Source organism: Cibotium barometz, chromosome 36 (genome assembly GCF_041138505.1).
Source record: "Cibotium barometz isolate CiBa-2024 chromosome 36, ASM4113850v1, whole genome shotgun sequence".
In the NCBI taxonomy this organism is placed as follows: Eukaryota; Viridiplantae; Streptophyta; class Polypodiopsida; order Cyatheales; family Cibotiaceae; genus Cibotium; species Cibotium barometz.
In genome coordinates this window covers 13073094-13093287 of record NC_141081.1, presented here as the reverse complement: position 1 = coordinate 13093287, position 20194 = coordinate 13073094, and the positions used below count along the sequence as shown (strand labels likewise).

Here is a 20194-nt window from a genome sequence, read left to right as displayed (position 1 = left end):
CATAGGACTTCCAGCAAAAAGCCAACCATGAACTCTCTCTTGCCTAGGCTGCAGCATAGGACTTCCAACAAAGAGCCACAACCGTGGTGGAAGAGGCCCTCAATTGAGCCACCCTCAACTTCTAGCACTACCACGAGGTCGGAGAGGAGGCACTCCACCATAAAGAAGCGTAACTGGAAGCCATGGAAGTAAGAACTGCCCAACCACACCCACACTACTTGACCCTGCCTCCAGTGTGATCGAGAAAAAGTTCGACGCCCTGATGCACACTGCAATAAAGCTCCCTCTCCTCACCATACCTCCCTAGATCCCCTACCAACTCCTCGACCTCCACCATTACAGAACCGTCCGCCCTTAATCTGCTCCAACACAACATATTCCTCGATGAACCCCTCTCTCGCACCACCTAATCCTATATCCTCAACAAGCTACCACTTCATAGCATCACCCTCCTTGCTCCCTTCTTCTTTCGGGTCTAGATTTCATTCACCCACCCCCACATCTTCTTCAGCTTCCCTACCCATCCCCTCCCCAAGATAACCTCATAGAGCTAGTCCCATCTCCTATGGCTGATGCCCTTTGCTACCTCTACTGCACAAGCTGGGAGATAGTCCATGCGGCCTACCGATCCCTCCAGCGTGATGAGCTCTCGTCGTACTCCATAGCTGGCCTCCTGTACTTTATCGAAGATGTCATCTATAGATGAAGGTCATGCAAGCCACGAGCATAATGCAATTTGATGACTCGCATGTGGCATTTCCCATGGAGTTCACCCCCAAAGAAGTTGTGGAGAGGCCAAAGCATTCTTCCGCTCACACGGCCCACTCAGATGAGGAAGACGACAATGACAACGATGATGGCGGGCGGAGGAGCCCCACCACCCTCATCTCCCCCACATCAACCTCCTCCCCCTAGCTCCTCTCACGCAAGCACAAGCACACAACCACCCTCACCCCCACTTGACACCACAACACTACCACTCTTCCCCTCATAATCCTCTACACCCACCCATCTACCCACTCCACCTCCCTCTCACCTCCAACCTTAACCCTCAACTTAGGCTTTCCCACCACGCCCTCACTCAAGTACCCTCAACATCAGCTAGGACTCCCCCATTCCTTACAGCAAGCCTCACCACCGTTTCCTTGACATCACCCACCCTTCCAATCTCATCACCCCACTGACACCCAAAATCCCCTCCCCCACACCCTTGGAAGAAGGAGAAGATGGAGACAACCTTTTGGACAAGCTACCATGCCTTCCATCGAGCCCCCCCCCCGCATCCTACCTCTTGCGACATGACTTTGTCCGGACCTACTCGATCTACTACCGTTAGATCCATTGCTAGCTTCGTGGATGGACCTGAATTAGGGAGGGGGTATGTTATTCGCTCTGGTTAACATCATTTTTCAAGCGTGGTCACGCTTCTTATAACTTATACTTTTGTAATCGCACAAAGCACTTATTGATAAAAGAGATATGGGAAGATGACCAAGCTTATGGCTTGTGTAATGCCGGTCATAGGAATGAGACGTACATAGAGATAGAAAGCTAGTTTTGGGCCCCCTGGCCATTGTAAAAAGTGAGCTCATGTATATAAGATATTTAATGGAATATGAAAAGGGGCAATCCCATTTGTCTCAATTGAGTCTTTCTCTCTCTCTCTCTTTCTCACTCTCTTGAGCTTGTGGATGCTTACTTGTGTTGTATATGATTGCTTGCTTGATTGTTGTGTATGCATGGTAGGGATGGGGTTAATCTTCTGCTCTCCCTTCTCTTGTCTCTCTACCAAGATCCCTTTTGCATGCATGTTGGCATTGAGTGAAGGTAGAGCTTTCCATATCTCCCTCCTTCTTTTCTCTTCACCTAGCTTGTGAATCTCCACTTGGGTGACACAAGTGGTGGTGGAGTGAGCCCCTAGTGGTGGCCTCATAGGGGAGTTAACCCTCATTAGGGTTGGCTAAGTGCTATTCTCCGAATCGACCCTTGCATGGTTTGTTTCTCTTCTTCTCTCCCTCTCTTGTGTACAAGGTAGTATGTTTAGGTTAACACTAGCTTACTGGCCAAAGTTCATTACCACAAAGGTGTTGGAAACTGGTTCCGAGAATCTTAATCTTCAAAGGTTAACACTAGCTTACTGGCCAAAGTTCATTACCACAAAGGTGTGTTGGAAACTGGTTCCGAGAATCTTAATCTTCAAATCCTGCGAAAGATCTACTTTCGGCAGTAACACTCTATTCTCTACTCTATGTTAATTTTCATACGCTTTACAAGTGATTTAGTCAGTTGTGAGACAGCCATCCAAGGTTGCATTTAGTGAATACTGAGTACTTACAATGTGTTGAAAGATTTTGCATTTGGTAGAAAGTCATGGCTGGCAGTAGTGATGTATTAAACATGTTGTCTGCTGCTGAAGACAAACTTGATGGGACTAACTACCCATTGTGGTCCTATATGATGAGGCATGTATTAGTTGCTAAAGGCCTTTGGAATGTGGTCAGTGGTAATGAAACTCGTCTTGTTTCACAACTACCAGTGCAACCAGGTGCTACAGGTACATTTGAAAGTAGAATCTGATATATAGATGTGGCTCCTCCACATGCACAACTATTACCTCCCACTCCTGCTCAAATGAGATGGGATAGAAGAGATGCACAGGCACATGCATTGCTTGCACTTTCTATGAAGCAAAGCATTATTTCTCATATCCGGTCATGTAAGACTTCAAAACAGGCATGGGATGCACTTGCTACATTATACTAGGTGCGCAATGAAGCACGTGTTACATATCTGCGCAAACAGTTGGAGTCTGAGCACATGAATGAGGGAGACTTGATGGACAACTTCTTGACCAAGATCAAAGATTTTCAGGAGCAGCTTGCTAGTGTGGATGAGATATATCCTGATAGTACATTGGTGCCCACAGTTCTCAATGCATTGATGGATTCTTGTCAGAGTTTTGCCTCTACCCTTAGACTCATGAGATGAAGGGAAATCCAAATGCCCTTACATTTGATGAGCTGGTTTCAGTACTCTTGCAACAAGAAGAGCAGTCTAGGCAAAACAGATCTAATATGCAAGTTGGTGACCAAGCTTTTGTTGCCAATTAGAAAGGCAAAGGTAAAGCTTCTTTGTATGGTGGCTATAAGACAAAATCAGAATCCTTAGGTAAGGATGCAGAGAAAGAAGGTGATAAGCCTAAAAAGAAGGGCAAGTGTCACTATTGTAGAAACCAGGGCACTACATACATGAGTACAATAAAAGGCTAGAGAAGGAGAAAAAGAAAGAATCAGGCATGGCTGTGGGTGATGCATCTACACCAAGTGTAGAGAAGAAGGAATCTGCAAGTTTTGCTCAAGATGATTGGGCATAGACTATACATTGCAGTTATGACCCTTCTGTTCATGATGTATGCATGTCAGTGGTGGCAGAATCAGATGCTTGGTACTTTGACAGTGGTGCTAGTAAGCACATTACTTCACAAAAAGGCATGTTCTCATCTCTGGAATCTGTCCCAAGTGTAGGAATGATCACATGTGCAAATGGTTTCTCATATCCTGTCAAAGGAGTTGGTAGAGTTGTGCTCAGCTACAAATAGGGGCGCATTTACTCTTTCGAAATTTTTATATGTGCCAGGCATTAAGAAGAACTTGTTCAGCCTTAGCCTTGTCAGGCTTTACGGGGTGAAATTTATGGATGACAGATGTACGATTCAGGATAGAAATGATGGTTATTCTATCATTGTCTCATGTACTTTGTTTCATGGCCTATACAATATGGATGTATTTGAGAAGTTGCAGCATGATGCTTGCTCAGTCTCTACAACTCGTGCTATGAGTGATGTAGAATTATGGCATGCACGATTTGGCCATCTGAATTATGGCAGTTTGTTACGCCTTCAAAGGCATGATATGGTGTCTGAGTTGCCAACTCTTGAGACCCCTACTAGACATGTATGTGAGGGGTGTATTCTTGGTAAAATGCATCGAGCATCATTTCCAAAGGATGGATCTATGAGAGTTGTTAATAAATTACAGTTTATATATAGTGATGTATGTGGTCCTATGAGGACACCATCTATTGGGGGATATCTCTACTTCATCACTTTTATTGATGATTACTCTAGATATAGCTAGGTGTATCCATTAAAGTAGAAGTTAGAGGTTTTTATGTGTTTAAGGCACTTCGTATCCATGGCTGAAAATGCATGTGAATGTAAATTTGGCACCCTTCGTTCAGATTGAGAGGGGGAGTATATGTCCAAGGAATTTCATGCATATATGGTTGAAAAAGGCATAAGGCATCAATGTACAGTGCCATACACACCTCAGTAAAATGGTGTGGCTAAGAGGAAGAACAGGTCTCTCATGGTGGAGATGGCACGATGTATGGTGAAAGCCCAAGATTTACCTCATGGTTTTTGGTTAGAGGTAACTATGTGTGTAAATTGTGTTGAACAAATGCCCTACCAAGGCCTTGCAGTCTAAAACTCCTTATGAAGCTTGGCATGGCAGGAAGCCTTCTGTGGCTCATTTGCATGCTTTTGGTTGTCTTGCTTATGCTCTTATGCCTGAGCAACAATGCAGTAAGCTTGATGATAAGGCAATTAAATGCAGATTTATGGGATATAGTTCAGAAAGCAAGGGATATAGACTTTACCATCCAGTCTCAAAGCGGATTTTGTTTAAGTAGAGATGTTGTTTTTGTCAAAAACTTAGTTCAGCCCATGCTTTCATGCAAAAAATAGTAGAATGTATGCTCGCAGGACATGTTTGATTCGCTCTTACCTTTGTTTAATGAAGAGCAGTCATATGTAGAGCAATTGAATGCTCAACTAAGTGCTGAAGTTTAGCCTTTGCAGGCAGGTGCAAAATCAGCCTGCAAATCAACCTTTTGATGAGGCAATTATTGAGAATATAGTGGATGAGGAGAGAGCAACCATAGAAGAATCTAGGCGTACGCCAAAATGGCTTGTGCAGACATTGAGGGATAGCAAGTTGGCAGCTCCTTTACCTAGCAGAACTCGTGCAGGTTCTCATCATGTAGATTATTCTCATGTGGATCATGTTCTCATTTCTACTTTATGTAATGAGGAGGAACATGTTTCCTTTGAGGAAGCACACGATGATGATCGTTGGATGCATGCTATGCAAAATGAGGATAACTCTATACTCAAGAATGACATGTGGTATTTGACAGATCTACCTCATGGCAAGAAGGCCATTGGAACTAAGTGGGTTTACAAGTTAAAATGCAAAGCAGATGGTAGCATTGATCACTACAAGGCCAGACTTGTTGCAAAGGGGTATGCCTGGAAAAAGGGCATTGATTATGATGAAACCTTTGCATCCACATCTCGTATGACTACCATTAGGTGTCTCATTGCTTTGGCAGTACATGGGTGGAATGTACATCAGTTGGACATTAAGACTGCATTCTTGAATGGTGATTTACATGAGAAGGTGTATGTATCACAACCTCCTGGTTTTGATGTGAAAGGAGAAGAGTCTAAAGTATGCAGGTTGAAAAAGGCTCTTTATGGCCTTAAGTAGGCTCCTAGAGCATTGTATTAGAAGATTCATGCATACTTGGTTGCGAATGATTTTTTGCAACAATCCAACAGAGAGTACCCTCTATGTGAAGAGGAGTAAGGACACATTTTTGGTCATCGTTCTATACGTTGATGACATTCTGCTCACGGGATAGAGTACCCTCTATTATGTGAAGAGGAGTAAGGACACATTTTTGGTCATCAGTCTATACGTTGATGACATGATGCTCACGGGACCCGATATAGATCAGATTTTAATCTTTAAAGCTGATTTGCAGTCATCGTTTGAGATGTCAGATTTGGGGCCCTTGCATTATTATTTGGGGATTCAGTTTACGCAGCGCAATGATGGCATTGCTATGCTGTAGTCTAAATATATACAAAAGCTATTGAAGAGGTTTAATCTTGAAGACTGTAAACCTGTGACTACACCTATGGAGACAAGTACTTGACTTAGTCTTCAAGATGCACGAGACTCTTTTGATGCTAGTTTGTATCAGCGGGTTGTTGGATCCCTTCTTTATGTATGCAACACGAGGCCAGTATACAGTATGCGGTCTCACAGTTGAGTAGATTTATGCAGAGCCCAGGTATGAAGCATTGGTAGGCTGTCAAGCAGGTTTTTCGCTATTTGCAGGGCACTCAGTATTTTGGATTGTTTTATCCAAAGGGGGGTGAGTCACAACTGCATGCTTTTAGTGATTCAGATTGGGTTGGATGTTATGACACACGAGTGTCCACTAGTGGGTTTTTCTTTCGCCTTGGTGATTCATGTATATCATGGCTCAGCAAGAAGCAGCCTACAGTGGCCACTTCCAGCTGTGAAGTTGAGTACAGGGCAGCTTTTACAGCTACGGTTGAGTGTGTGTGGCTCAGATGTCTTATGGCTAATTTGGGTGTTGGACAGTTGTCTAGCACTACAATTTTCACTGACAGCCAGAGCGCATTAGCAGTTGCGAGGAACCCAGTGTTTCATGCTCGCACTAAGCACATTGGGTGCATTACCACTTTGTCAAGAGGGAAAGACTCTCTACAGTAGAGATCATCTTGGTCTATGTGCCTACACATGACAACATGGAATATTTATTCACAAAGGCTCTTCCTCGTGAAAATTTTAAAGCTTTTCGTAAAGTTTTGGGCTTACTGACTTTTCAAGATTGATCGGCCATACCCTGTACATGTTCACATTATCACTCTAGGGGGGATTTGTAGCATTATATGGTAGTGATGTGTGTGAACACACTTAGGACTACTGGGGTACTTTTTCCCTCACTAGGAGGTTTTTTTCCTCGTGCGTATATACACCCTCTTATCTACTCATTTTGGGGTGTGTACTTATCTTTTATATCAGGCACACATTTGGTCATTCTAATCTAGTGAGTTTGTGTGCTCTCAAGCTTCTCTATCTTGTGTGTGTGCATTGTTGCAACCCTGACCCTAATTCCAACAAGATTTAGCAAATAGGCATATTTTCTTCCTTGCAAAAAGACTCTTATTGCACATGAAGTTGCACACTTGTTTCTTAAACAGATTTTCACACATCATGGCTTAACACAAGTGATTGCTTCTAATTGAGATTCTAAGTTTTGTAGTGATTTTTGGACTACATTGTTTGATAATCTAAGCACTAATTTAGAATTTTTTTCCACTACATTTCATCATGAATTTTATGGTCAAGCTGAATTGACAAATAGCACAATATTAGATTTACTTCATGTATATGTATCATCATCAATGCACCATCAAACGATGGAGGTATGTGTTCACTTCATTTCACAAACGATTCTCAACATTTATTTTATCATTTCTACTATCTAAAGACCTAAATAGTAAACCTTAGCAAACCATACATTCAACATTAAGATTAGTTCAAATTCCGAAAGTGAAGAATTTTTTTTAAGATAAACAAAATTTATATCAGAATTTAAGTTTCAGGGGGAACTGGCCGCTCCGTCTCAAACTTATATTCTGAAGGAGTGATATGTGGAGTTAATTTAATGGTATGGGACATCAGATTCATTTCATGTACTTACACCAAGCACATTTCATGTACTTACATGAGATACATTTATGTCTTCTATCTTTTACCATCTTATGGACTGTATGTGGAATGCACCTTCGTGGTATGGGACACTTAGACTCATTTCACATATGTTCATTTGACCTTTAAAAATCCCCCTAGAGAGAGTGCTCAATGGATGCTCAAGCGATTTTTCCACGCTTATCCTGACTAGTTGATAGGCCAACTGGTATGACACAACTTAGGATAGTTGCTATCCCAAGCACGAGGGATGTGACAATTTGTCCATCCATCCCTCTGTGGTTAATTGGGGGATGCCTAATTACCACTATGTTCGTAGCATGACACTTGGGTGATTCTAAATATTCCATGTGTAGGACATATGACTTTAGGGATGGCTAGAACTAAGTGTTAGATTTAATGCTTATATGATGTTGTGTAATTTTAGCAAATGTTGTTGACGTGTAATGTGTTTGAATGGAAAACTTGTAGGTTGGTGAGATTGACGAGCTTTGTGCTTATAAGCTGGTATGGTTGGGACATGATGGTGGTGATTTGACGTGAGCAATTACCAAGAAGGTTTTTCTTTTAGTATTTTGGCATTGGCGGAATAGCCAATGATTTTGGTATTTTGGCTGTGATATTTATTACTATGAGATATTTTTGTATTTTGTTAGCTGCCACTTTTGTTATACATGGGCATGGACCTATTATAGCATGGCTGTGCATGATACTCTTACAGTGTTGAAGGTAACTATGGAAAAAAGTAGTGGCTACTACCTTATTAAAATAAGCCTTGTGTTTACAAAACATATTACTTGGTAGAATGCCTATGGTGATTCTAGATATAGATGTGGTTGTCAATAAGGCTTTAAATAAAATACAACCTTAATAAGAAGGACATAGGTCCTTGTTTGGCTCGCATAATCTCTCAAGACAAACAAGACAAAACAAAGAGGAGGGAAATTGGGTAAAAAACATGCACTATAGTGCCAGCCAAGAGAAAGAGTATGTGTTCCCTTTGAGGCCAAGACAAAGAGGAGAGAAAAGGATAGCAAAAGCTATGCCAGGGTCAAAATGAAAGGATCAAGCCACAAGAGTCAAAATGGAAGGATCAAGCAATAAGAAGAGGCAAACTTAAAGTGAATCTATCAACACGGTTTGGCGTTGAAATTTGACAAGTGGCAAGAGATATTGCTGTGAGGGATTGAATGAGATAAGGTAATAACAAACACTATCTACCTATATAGCCCTAAACCCTTTAGGCTTGCTATTATGGTTGTGAAAGATTAAATGAGGCAAGGCATTAAACAATATCTACTTGTGGTAAGGGATTGAATGGTTGAATGAGGTAAGGCAATAAACAATATCTACTTGTGGACCTAAACCCTTTAAGCTTGCTATTATGCTTCATTGTCACCAATTTTTCAATGTTTCCACGCCAAAAATAAACAAAGAAAGGGCCACGTCAACCTCATATAATAGATTTCTCATATAATAGATTTTAACTCCACATATAATAGATTTTAACTCCACAAGATGTGCCCCATCTTATAACTCATAATTAATTGACTCATTTGGTAAGCAAGAGAAGGATTTTCTTGATGCTTGCCTTCAAATTTTACAATGCCTTTGAGGCTTTAGCAATATTCCACACTTTAGCTAAGCAAAAAAAGAAGAGATTTACTTTAAAAAGCTTGAATATTTGGTGGCAAATAACTTTGGTTTAGATTCATTTTTTTAAAAGGCCACAAGTAAAGGCTCCAGTTTTTCTCATCATAGCATATCAAGCAGTTTTTCTGGTTTTGCATGCACGCACACGCACGCACACATGATTGCATTATTAAGAAAACAAAGACATGCATCCTTCTCTTATTAGTGGTCTTGCTCTTTCTAGGACATTGTAGGGACTTGGTGGGATTGGCTCATTCAAAGCACTTTTAGTCAATTGTGTCAATGATCTAAGGGCTTATATTTTGAAATTTGTTATTTGTGAAGGATTATTTTAAATTTATATGGTGATGATTTTGAGTACTTGAATCTAATGTAATGTATTAAATGGAATTAATTGTGTATTTTTATCTTTAATTGAAGTTATGACTATTCAAATTGATTGCAACACATGCATATATGTTACTTATATATGTATGTGCACTCACTAAAATTTAATAAAGCGGACAATGTTTATTATTATCCCCACTCAATGACTTCTCTTTTGGGCAGATTGTAGAAGATTTGGGTTAAAAAAGAGACCACATGCTACTTTTTTTTGTAGAATAAGATTTTAAAATTGCCCCCAAAAAGCTACCAAGTCATGTAAGGTCAAATTTGAAAAAAACTGTCCTCCACTTTGTAGTGTTTTAGTTGTAAAGGATAATTCTACTTACAAAAAAGTGACTCATATGTATACATACTTGTATGCATATATACACACATGTATATGTGTGTATGCATACGTATATATATATACACACATATACATGTGTGTGCATATATATATACACACACATGTATATATATTACGTATATATGTATTATATATACATGTTTATACATATATATACACACATGTATGTGTGTGTATATATACATGTGTCTACATACATATGTGTACATACATATATACACGTGTGTGTTATCTATATAAACTATAGACCAGCAATTGAATCGCCACTCTGTGCAGACGCATACAGATGGTGGCCGAGAACGAGGAGGCCTCAGAGAGCTCTTCGCTCCCTCTGAAAGGCAGAAGCTGCGCAGGACTGCTCTACTTCTCCTCCCACCGAAAGACCCACGCTCGCGACCCCCTCTGCTTCGGTTTCAGTCGCCCGGTACCCAAGGGTGAGTATTTCTGTGGTAACTTTTACTTCTTGCAACCCCTCCCTCCCGCCGCGCCCCCCCCCCCCCCCCCCACCCCCCAACACACACACACACACACACACACACACACACACACACTTACTGCAAAACCGACACATCCTAGGTATATGCATGATGTACTTTAACATGGGCCATGCATGATGTACCTGACACGGCATGGTTGATGTCCTTTGATAGGGCCTGGGCATAAGATGGTCTCATGGCCCTGTCTCAATTGTGTACTTTTTGTTGCTGGATTTTAGTCTTGCATGTTTAATATTAAAATAAAAAAGCATTGCTTTTACATCTGTATGTGTTTCTGTATGGATGATGTATGCATGTGTGCATATATCTCAAAAAAGGGAGAGAATTTCTGCTAGAAAGGGGTGGACTTCACATTGCAGATAATTTTTTTTTTCTTTTGATGGGCCTGTTGAAGTAGGTACTTGTCCTTTTTTATTCTGTAAAAAAGGCCAGGGGACCAACTGCAATGAAAACAAAATTGGAATTTTGAGTTCATAGGGTTGTAAACTTGTTGAGTTAAATGAATTCAAAATGACAGTGTTTGTGGTGCAAGCTGTTTCTTATCATTTCTATGCATTGGAATGTTTCCAGCAGAGCATTACATAGCTGAGAAGTCCAAGCCGGATCCTTCTAAAGATGGTAGAGCTTTACTTGATTTCAAATATGCATGTGTTGGTTATTCGGTTCACGGCGATAATCAAGCCACAACTTCTGGTGTAGAGCTCGATAAACACGTAGATTTACCTTTGTGTATGGGTATAGAGGTATGCTGCGTGGCTTTTAAGGCAACAGTTTTTTTCCCTTTCTTGTATTTAAATAGCATTCTTTCAATTTAAGTGAGTCGAATAGATAAATAAATAAAATGTCCTCTATGTTCATGCTTGCATGCATGCGTGGGCATTGGCCCCATCTCCATGAAATGGTAGCCTTGTGCATCACGTGCGTATAATGGATACATAAGTTAAGTAGGGTATGCATGGGAAGCCTATGGTACTTGTCACATGTATGAAATCGAATTTGTCATGCTAGGGCTACTAGTTAGGGTTAGAACTTAGCATAGTAAAGTTCACGTTGTGAGCCCTAATCTATAAAGCGATAAGAAGAATATGAGTGTGAAGCAACAGATCGAGAACGAATTGTTGAAATTTATGCCGATAGACATTGTGTGATTGAGGGGAAGCATTATTCTTGAGTTTAGATGCATGTGCGTGAAGGTCTAAAGGGCCTAAAGTCAAAGGTTATCTGTTTGGAAATTGGAGAACGAAAGTTGTTTAGAGAAGGTGGAAAAGGTTATAGATTCTTGGTGTAAGCAATGATGTAAGTTTGATGATGTCATGGTTATTGAGAGAACCAAGGAAACAATAATGGACTTCTCTATTGATGTGCTCTCTTGCTCTCATAATGCATGTTAGAGAGTTTGAGGAGCATCTTTAATTAAGTTTCTAAATAGATAACTAATTCAATCTAGTATGAGAGCCAAGTGAGGAATATCGAGTTAAGGTAGGATTAGGTTACTTCTTTCTTGTGTGCTCTTCCCTATATATATATGTGTGTGTGTGTGTGTTGTGAGAGCATGGTCACAAGGGAACGCCTTTCCAAGCTCTTCGAATGGGGGAACCTGTTCCATAGAGATAGCCGTTCATGTTCCCATTCCGAAATGGCACTGCAGAACATGTAAGAAATGTAAGTGAACTATGTATCATGTAGAACACATCTATGCATTATCATGACCACTAATGAGATGGTTTGAGGTTCTTTCTTTACTATGCCTCTTTCCAAAGCATTTTACAGACATATAAAGTAAATTTATAAACACATTTATGCAATGATGTGGCATTCACGATTCTGTTCCCTTTTATTCAAGCTTGTGTCGTCCGTTCCCCAAAACGTCCCTGTTCCCTTGTGATTGGTAGAGAGAGAGAGAGAAATGAAATGAAATGAAATGTTATATTAACGTCTTAATAAGGCCATAATGACCTATGAGACCAAAAGTTACATCATGGTGGATCTGATACAATGTCTGGATTAAAAAAAAAACCCAGAAAATGAAAAATAAAGATGATACTACTGGCACCTAGAAAATGAAACTGGAACTGGAATATAGCGAGGGGGGGTACGCTATGGAGGTGAATGGAATATAGTGAGGGGATACAATATCATGTGGGACGGAGGGGTACACTATGGAGGTGCCTCCATCTCATAATATGTGCCGCATCGGACACTGGCGGATCTCCTCAATATCCTCTGTGGTCAGCACCCTGACTGGGTGTCTCGCATGCCTCGCAAGAATAATCCGAATCTGTCGCTGCAACCTCCGTCTCTATGCTGGGATGCCCCCCTCCGTAGTCGTGGGCGTCTGGACCACCCAAGCTCAATCGCACGATCAATCAGTGTACCCCTGGTGTGAGTGGTATCCATGTCCTGCTGCTGCTGTGGTCCATCTGGCGGAGTGATGGCTGGACTAAAGAAATCTGTAATGTGCCTCTGAGTTTGGCTCTCTGTGCGCCTAAGCAGGCTATCTCTATGTCTCCGCAGCTCAAGCAAGAACAATCCCAAACACCTCTGGTCTTGGTACCCCATGACTCTGGAAAGTGGTCCAAAACTCTCTCTGAATAAACAGTGGAAACGACCACGTATCTCATAGTATGCAGCACAATGGCATATATAATGCAGCTCTGTCTCTGGCTCCCCATGGCATACTCGGCATATCGTGGCCTCAGCTGGTATACCTCTATATCGGCCAATCTCAATCTCAAGCTGGTGTGAGGATGTGCGAATCTGACCAATAGCACATCGTACTGCATGAGACAAGTGTACATCCATGTAACTGGGTCTGATCACAAAACCATCTGCTGTGAGCTGAAGAAAATGCTCTCTGTAGAAAGCCATCTTCGTGCCCAGCTCCTCAGTCGACTGTATCCATGTCCTCCTAATGTCCAGCTGAACTAAATCCTGACGGATGAGTCTGGTAATCTCTGTCCGTGTGAGAGTGAGAGAGGGTGCCTCCATAGAATACTGGAAGGGAGGCAATCTGTCCATGCTAAAACCATGTGCCTGGAACCAAGATGTCATCTGTCCATACCAACAAGCCGTGTCTCCCTGTAAAGCTAACTGTCGGGAGGACTCCAGGGCGAGGCGTGCATATCTGTCTCGGGGGAGATCCCACAAGCCATGTATGTAGGAGACTGATCTCGTAAGAGCCTCAATCACCAGAGGGACAGCCGCCAGCTCTGCTCGAATAATCTCATGAGGTACCACGGCCTTGGCTCTAATAATCCTAGCAATCATAGATACCAAAGGCCTATCCATACCTCTCCACCCGCCTGCGCTGTGATGGCCCACTGAAGGTCCCCATATCTGCACTCCATAAAGCATAGCTGATGTCACTAGAGCGTCAAAAAGCCAAAGTTTCGTTCGAGATTCCTGAAACTGAACCTGCGAACACATCCTCTCCAAACCACTGTTTGGGACATCATAGCATAGCGGAGGCTACACTCCAACCCACACACTTTGTCAATCCGTGAATGCAACCCGGTTAGCGCATAGAGGCTATCCCGAATGGGAGAAGATTAGTTAACCACACACTAATGACTTCTAGTCCTACTCAATCCTTCTTCAACACTCAAGCAATCAATCTAACATAATCAAAGCATCAAGATTTGGCTACACTTAAGCCTAAAAATGCAACTTATGCAAAGAATCTAACATGCAAAGAGCTATCACACAAGCCTCAACTACACATCATTTCATGCACAAGCTTCATCACATGCACTCTACAATTCACAAATCAGATTTTAGCATCAAAATATCATTAAGAAATCTAGATTAGCAAGTGTGTAGACCATAACCTCATATCATTGAAAATGTAGAGAATAGAGAGTACAAGATTGAAGCAAGAATAGAGATGGAGAGCCTTGGGAGAGCACATGAGAAGGAGCTATGGAGCAAGCTCTCTCTATGAGCCTCTCAACCAAATGACCAAAGAGTCCCCTCTAGCTCTCAAATGAGCCACTTTTTATACAAAAACTCTAAAACTCCCAAAAGTTCCCATGTGGGATTATTGTCAAGCCCTCTCCCACATTCATCTACAACTTGGAACTCTTTACAAGAGCCCTAAGTGTCTTTTTTGTTGCATCCTTGCATTGATCTCGTCATGCAACACTCCCCCCTTCCTATTTTGCGCACGTCCTCGAGCGCGGTAGGAGCACGAGCTGCAAAAAACAATGGATACAAGTAAAGCCTTTTATTGAAAAGAAAAGAAGAAAAGAAAAAACAGCAATGACAATTTTACATGTGAGCATACAAGTGAAAGGCTGATTAGAGTTTTAAAGAGTACTAAAATAGGTGAGTAAAGACTAGTCAAAGTGAGACTAAGTGGTAGATAGTGCTATGCAAAGGCAAGTGTGCTTGTACACCGCCGGTTATGACCGTAGTCTCAATGTCCTACAAGTATTTAAGTTATTCCTAAGTGGCAAACCTACTCCTAAATATGAGCAAAGGTAATTGGAACTTTTTTTTTTTTTTTGGATGTGTGTGTAGAAGGTGATAAAGATTAAGGTTCCATCCCAATGAGACCCAAGCAATGGCCAAGAGACCTCCGCCAAGAGAATCTAAAAACCGCTAAGTATCTCAAGGGCGACATACCCTTTTTCTTTCTTTTATGACATAAGGAGTACCCCATGAAGATGAGGGCATCGGTCTCGAGGGTCCATAATGTACCCCAGAGTCCTACCAACATCTATTAAGGCGATAGATTCCTTGAAGGTCTTTTTCTGAAGCTTTTAGACGTCAGTGTTCACCCCATGGAAACCAAGGCATCGTCCCCAAGGTGCTAAGACAACCCCAGGTCCTACCAAGCATTCCTCATGGCTGTAGACACGTCATGTCTCAATTCACTTTGTATATATATATATATATATTTTTGGGTATATTTTCATAAATTTTTATTACTCCTAGCACCTAGCTCATACCTAAGAGGTAGCTACCACTAGGGATAACTAATATACCTTGAAAGCATAAGAACTTGGCATACTCCATTGGTATATATCCTACACTGTCTTTAGATAGAAATATCTTCTACTAAGTTCACTAAGAATCTAGAATTCACTCACCATATTTTAACAACTAATCAAAAACTTAAACCAGCCAACATTATGTGAACATGCAAACCATATATCCAAAAGATAAAAGCACCTAAAGAACAAAAGATTAAGATTTGAATACACCTGTTGTAGTGCCCGTTGATGTTGTTCGTTTGCATTGATGCATTGCTGATTTTGTGCAGATTGCTCCTCCTTGGTCTTTGTAGGCGTAGCATGTCTCCCTCCTTCCTAATTTGTGGGCATGGTAGGTGGACTGTTGGGGCGTGTTAGATGCTCTTGTTTAGCTGAGATCTCTGCAAAATTTTTATTAACAAACAAGGAAAGAAAAGAAAAGAATAAAATTTGCTATTGGTGCCAATCACCGAATATAGCCGAGGGGAAAAACCCAATGGGAGAAAAGTGCCCTGGCTTGTCGATCTTATTGTGGAGTCACTGAGCTTACCCTTGCGGTGGTGGTGGATCCGTGTCCACTTCTGCTGGAAAGATGGTATCAATTTCCTCAGGATGCAGGTACAACCCTTCACAAAAACCGGCCTCTGGAGAAGGTGGTAGAGGAAGGAGTGCTTCCTCACTAAAATATGACATTGGTTCTATGGGAAGGTTAAGCAGACAGTTTCGATTTTGGAACTGCGCAATATAGGTACTCATATTGATTCAATATTGACATGTTGAGGCTTGGGGAAGGAGGGCTTGCAAGATCGGTGGTTGCAAGTCATTTAAGCTTGTATCCCTCCATTGTTGTGCTTGAACCTCCTCAGGTAATCTACGTTGATTTGGTCCTCTCTCTGGTATTCTCACATTAAGAAGATTATGGCGTTGGGGTGTAATTCCCACAATTTGCTTCATTAAGCCCGTGCCATATCGTCTAAAGTAAGAGCGGCATATCCAACAAATATGTGAAGCTTCTCCTAATACGAGTCGTGCACACTCTTGACAATGTGGAAATGGGTGATGCTGTTGATAGAATAACGTGACAAAGTGATGCCCACAGCAATTTTCACCTAAGGGAGCATAGAAGTACCTAGAATGAGTTTGAAACGGAGGAGCATTATAACCCCCGCGATGATCAGGTCGAGTACTATCAGGATCAATGCATGGTGGACACGTATCTCGCCAAATATCCATCAGGAGTTATCTGGACGTAGAACAATGAAATTTAGAACACTCATATCCATCATTACAATTCCAATAAAAAACAAGATTATCTCAAAAAGAACACATCTTCTAAAGGCATAAGGAACTACATTATTCAAACATTGATCTACCAAAGAGCTTCAATTGTAGTGTTAATGCCTTATCTTTGGTTTTAGGTATATCCTTTTTAAGAGGTGGGAATTTTAGCAATTGTCTTGGAATTTAAGCCAGATAAGAGGATTTAGGCATTGAAATGCTAGAATCTATGCTCAAATGATACTCATTTGGACTTGTCTTAGGTACACAAGTTGATGGTTGAATTGTGTAACAAGGAGAAATTGGGACAACCGGTGTTTCAATACATGTTTTAGGAAGATCAACACAAGTAGATTTGTAGGTGCTATCACAGCCACCTATCCTATCTTGAAGAGTTTGTGTTGAGTTCTTTTGCACCCACTGATATGGAAAATCAAGGGTGGCTTTTGGAATCTTTTTGAAACACTCTTTTACCCCTAGCAAAGCATGGCATTTTGGAAGCCAAATTGCTGTTTCACCCTCATAATAGCCTTGTGCTTTAAGAACATGTTTTGGGACCCATCGAGTAACAATCCGAGGTTTAGACTTGAAAATGATGTGCTTTTTAGGAGGCTTAGCAACTGGACTAGATGGTACAAGTTTGTACGCATCTTTGGGTAGCCAAATTGATAATTCCTTCTTGCCTGGCCTTCTTTGAGCAGCAACTAGAGTAGTTGGAACATGCCAGCCATGGCCCTCACTTGAGTACTCATCAATTATCCACATCATTTGTTTTAGAGCTTCTAGAGCAGATTTTGAGAGTGGGTTATGTAAGGTAGAAACATTACCCTTTTGACTCGATAAAGCTCGTGGAGTAGTAGATCCCAAGATGCAATCCGAATCAATTTGCAACTTGTATTGTCTGTTCTTCCAATCTAATGAGCAATTGGTAGCATTTAACCACGATCGACCGAGAACAGCCTCTACTACTGCCTTGGACTTACTTGCCACATAAAAGGGCACTGACGTTTGGTGATCCTGAATGGACATCGTAATGACACATTTTTCCTCTATAGGGTTATCTTCCCCTGAGAAGCTTCGTAGGTCCACAGGAATGTGTACAAGTGTGGGTTTCCCAAGGCTATCCATGTGTCAAACGAGAGAAGATTATAATCTGCACCAGAGTCAATTAAGGCAGAGACAAAGTAGGTAGTCTCATGAAGATGAAGGCACACTTGAATATTGAATGGATCGACATATGGTTCATCAGTAGCCAACTGTATGGCCAACATAGAAGCCTTGCGACGCTCCTTGGCTTTTGCAACTCTAGTTTTAGCCTCCTCTTGAGCCTGACGTTTAAGTAGGTCAAGTGCTTCTTTCCGTGTTTGTGCGGCATGCATCTGCTGAAGCATGGCTTCAGTTAATGGTTCATTGTATTTCTTGAGACGACTTCCATTAATGAAGTTAGGCATTTGCTCACCTTCTAGTGTCTCTAAACGCACTGCACCACTTGGAGTAAGCTCATTAATCACAAACGGTCCTAGGCCACGTTTCTTGAGCTTTCTCTTATGCTTCTTAAGTGTGTACAAGAGCACCAGGTCTCCTTTTTTGAATCGGCCAGTTGTTACATTTCTATCATACCATTGCTTCTGTCTCCTCTTCTCGGCATACATCCCCATTACCGCCAATAAGCGGGTCTCATCAAGCTTTTCCAATTCGTCAATGCGTTGTGAAAGCTCATGACCAGTCCAATCCAATTGTTTAGCTACCCGTAGAGTAGGTACAAGAAATTCAATGGGAAGAATTGCGTCTAGCCCAAAAGCAAGCTCAAATGGGGTTGTGCCCACAGATGTATTATAGGCTGTCCTATATGCCCAAAGAACTGAGTGCAACTTTTGCTCCCAATCAGTCCTATGTCCCTCAACAATCTTTGTGAGTGCTGTGCAGAGAATCTTGTTAGTACTCTCAGCTTGTCCATTGGTTTGGGGATGATAGGGTGCAGAACGCTTGTGAATTACCATAAATTCTTGAAGCAAAAATTCTATGACCTCATTTACAAAGTACACACCTTGATCACTAACGATCTCAATAGGTAAGCCATAGCGTGTAAACACGTACTCATACAAGAACTTGGCTGTGGTTCTGGCATCATTTTTGACTGTAGCCTTTGCCTCTACCCATTTGGTCAAATAGTCTGTTGCGACTATAATATATTCCGCATGCGTGTGACGAGCTGGAGGTTTAATGGGACCGACAAAATCAATACCCCATTTTGCAAAAGCATGTGTGCTTAACATAGGCCGCAATGGCATATTGTCCTTTGTGATGGGAGGTTTGGTCCTTTGACAATCGTCAAAACGTTTCACATTTTCTTCGGCATCCATTTGTAAGGTTGGCCACCAAAGCCCAGACCACCTAATCAACTTAGTTGTGGTATTGCCCGAAAAGTGTCCACCCCCAACACCTGCATGTGCATGAGTTAAGATTTTCAAATAGTCAGCTTCACATACACACATGCGTAAGTTGCCATCCTTGCCCCTCTTGTAGAGTTGGCCCTCTATCAGCATATAGTTTACCGCTTCAACTTTAATAGCATGCTTTCGATGTTTAGGAATTTTTTGATCCGTATGACCATGCTGAAGATAGTCCACAATATACTTACTCCAACTTGGTGTAGTTGAAATTTGGAATAATGTGACATTATGAATTGGCTGTTGAATTTGACATGAAGCACAGTTACGAACAAATGTTTCAGCATCTGCATGCATGGTAGGCCACCATTGCCCATCCTGAGATATACGTCGCACACAAGTAGTAGCTGATGCATGGATTCCATCGATACCCGCATGTGCCCATTCGAAGATTTCCTCATATTGGTCCGGGTTAGGTATAAGCCGCAACACTCCATCATTACCCTGACGATATAATCTCCCTGAGATTAACTTGAATGGTCGCCATAGGTCCACATTATGACCCGCTAGTTGTATCTGCCCACTTGTCAAAATTTCTAAAATGGATTCAGACTATCTAGGAGCTGTCTCTACAAGGAAAAGTGTTGAATCTAACATATCATCATCCACACCCACAGGAGCTTCGCCAGAGGTGATTCGAGACAAATGATCTGCCCTAAGATGAGTTGTTCCTTTTCGAACTGCCACTTCAAAATCAAACTCAAGAAGGATGATAAACCACCTCACAATCCTTCCAGTTGCACAAGGCTTATTTACCAAATATAGCAATGCTTGATGGTCCACAAAAAATATGAATTTGTTTGCCAAAAGGTAATGGCGAAACTTTTTCACTGCATATATCATGGACAATCCTTCTCTTTCTGTTGTGGTGTAATTCTTCTCAGCATTGTTCAACTGTCGACTAGCATATGAGATTGGGAAATCCTTATTATGTTCTCCCGATTGAGCCAAAATACATCCAATTGCAAAGTTTGAAGCATCAATATGGACATGAAAGATTTGGTTCCAATCTGGTGCC

The 20194-nt window shown here is 41.5% G+C and overlaps 1 protein-coding gene across 8 annotated transcripts in view; it reads left to right on the top strand.

Annotated features, from left to right (window-relative positions):
- The first annotated feature begins 10212 nt into the window (after positions 1–10212).
- LOC147617506 (uncharacterized) overlaps positions 10213–20194 on the top strand; it is a 47083-nt gene continuing 37101 nt past the window's right edge. Inside the window, exons 1-3 of one of the 8 annotated variants that reach the window (XM_086775763.1) lie at positions 10215–10412; positions 11046–11093; positions 11175–11218. In XM_086775763.1, coding sequence (XP_086631889.1) covers positions 10265–10412; positions 11046–11093; positions 11175–11218 — 240 coding nt within the window. In that variant the 5' untranslated portion in view covers positions 10215–10264. Of the gene's footprint in view, positions 10413–11045; positions 11219–20194 lie in introns of all 8 variants that reach the window. The other 7 variants (XM_086775764.1, XM_086775759.1, XM_086775761.1 and 4 more) reach the window with 7 other exon arrangements.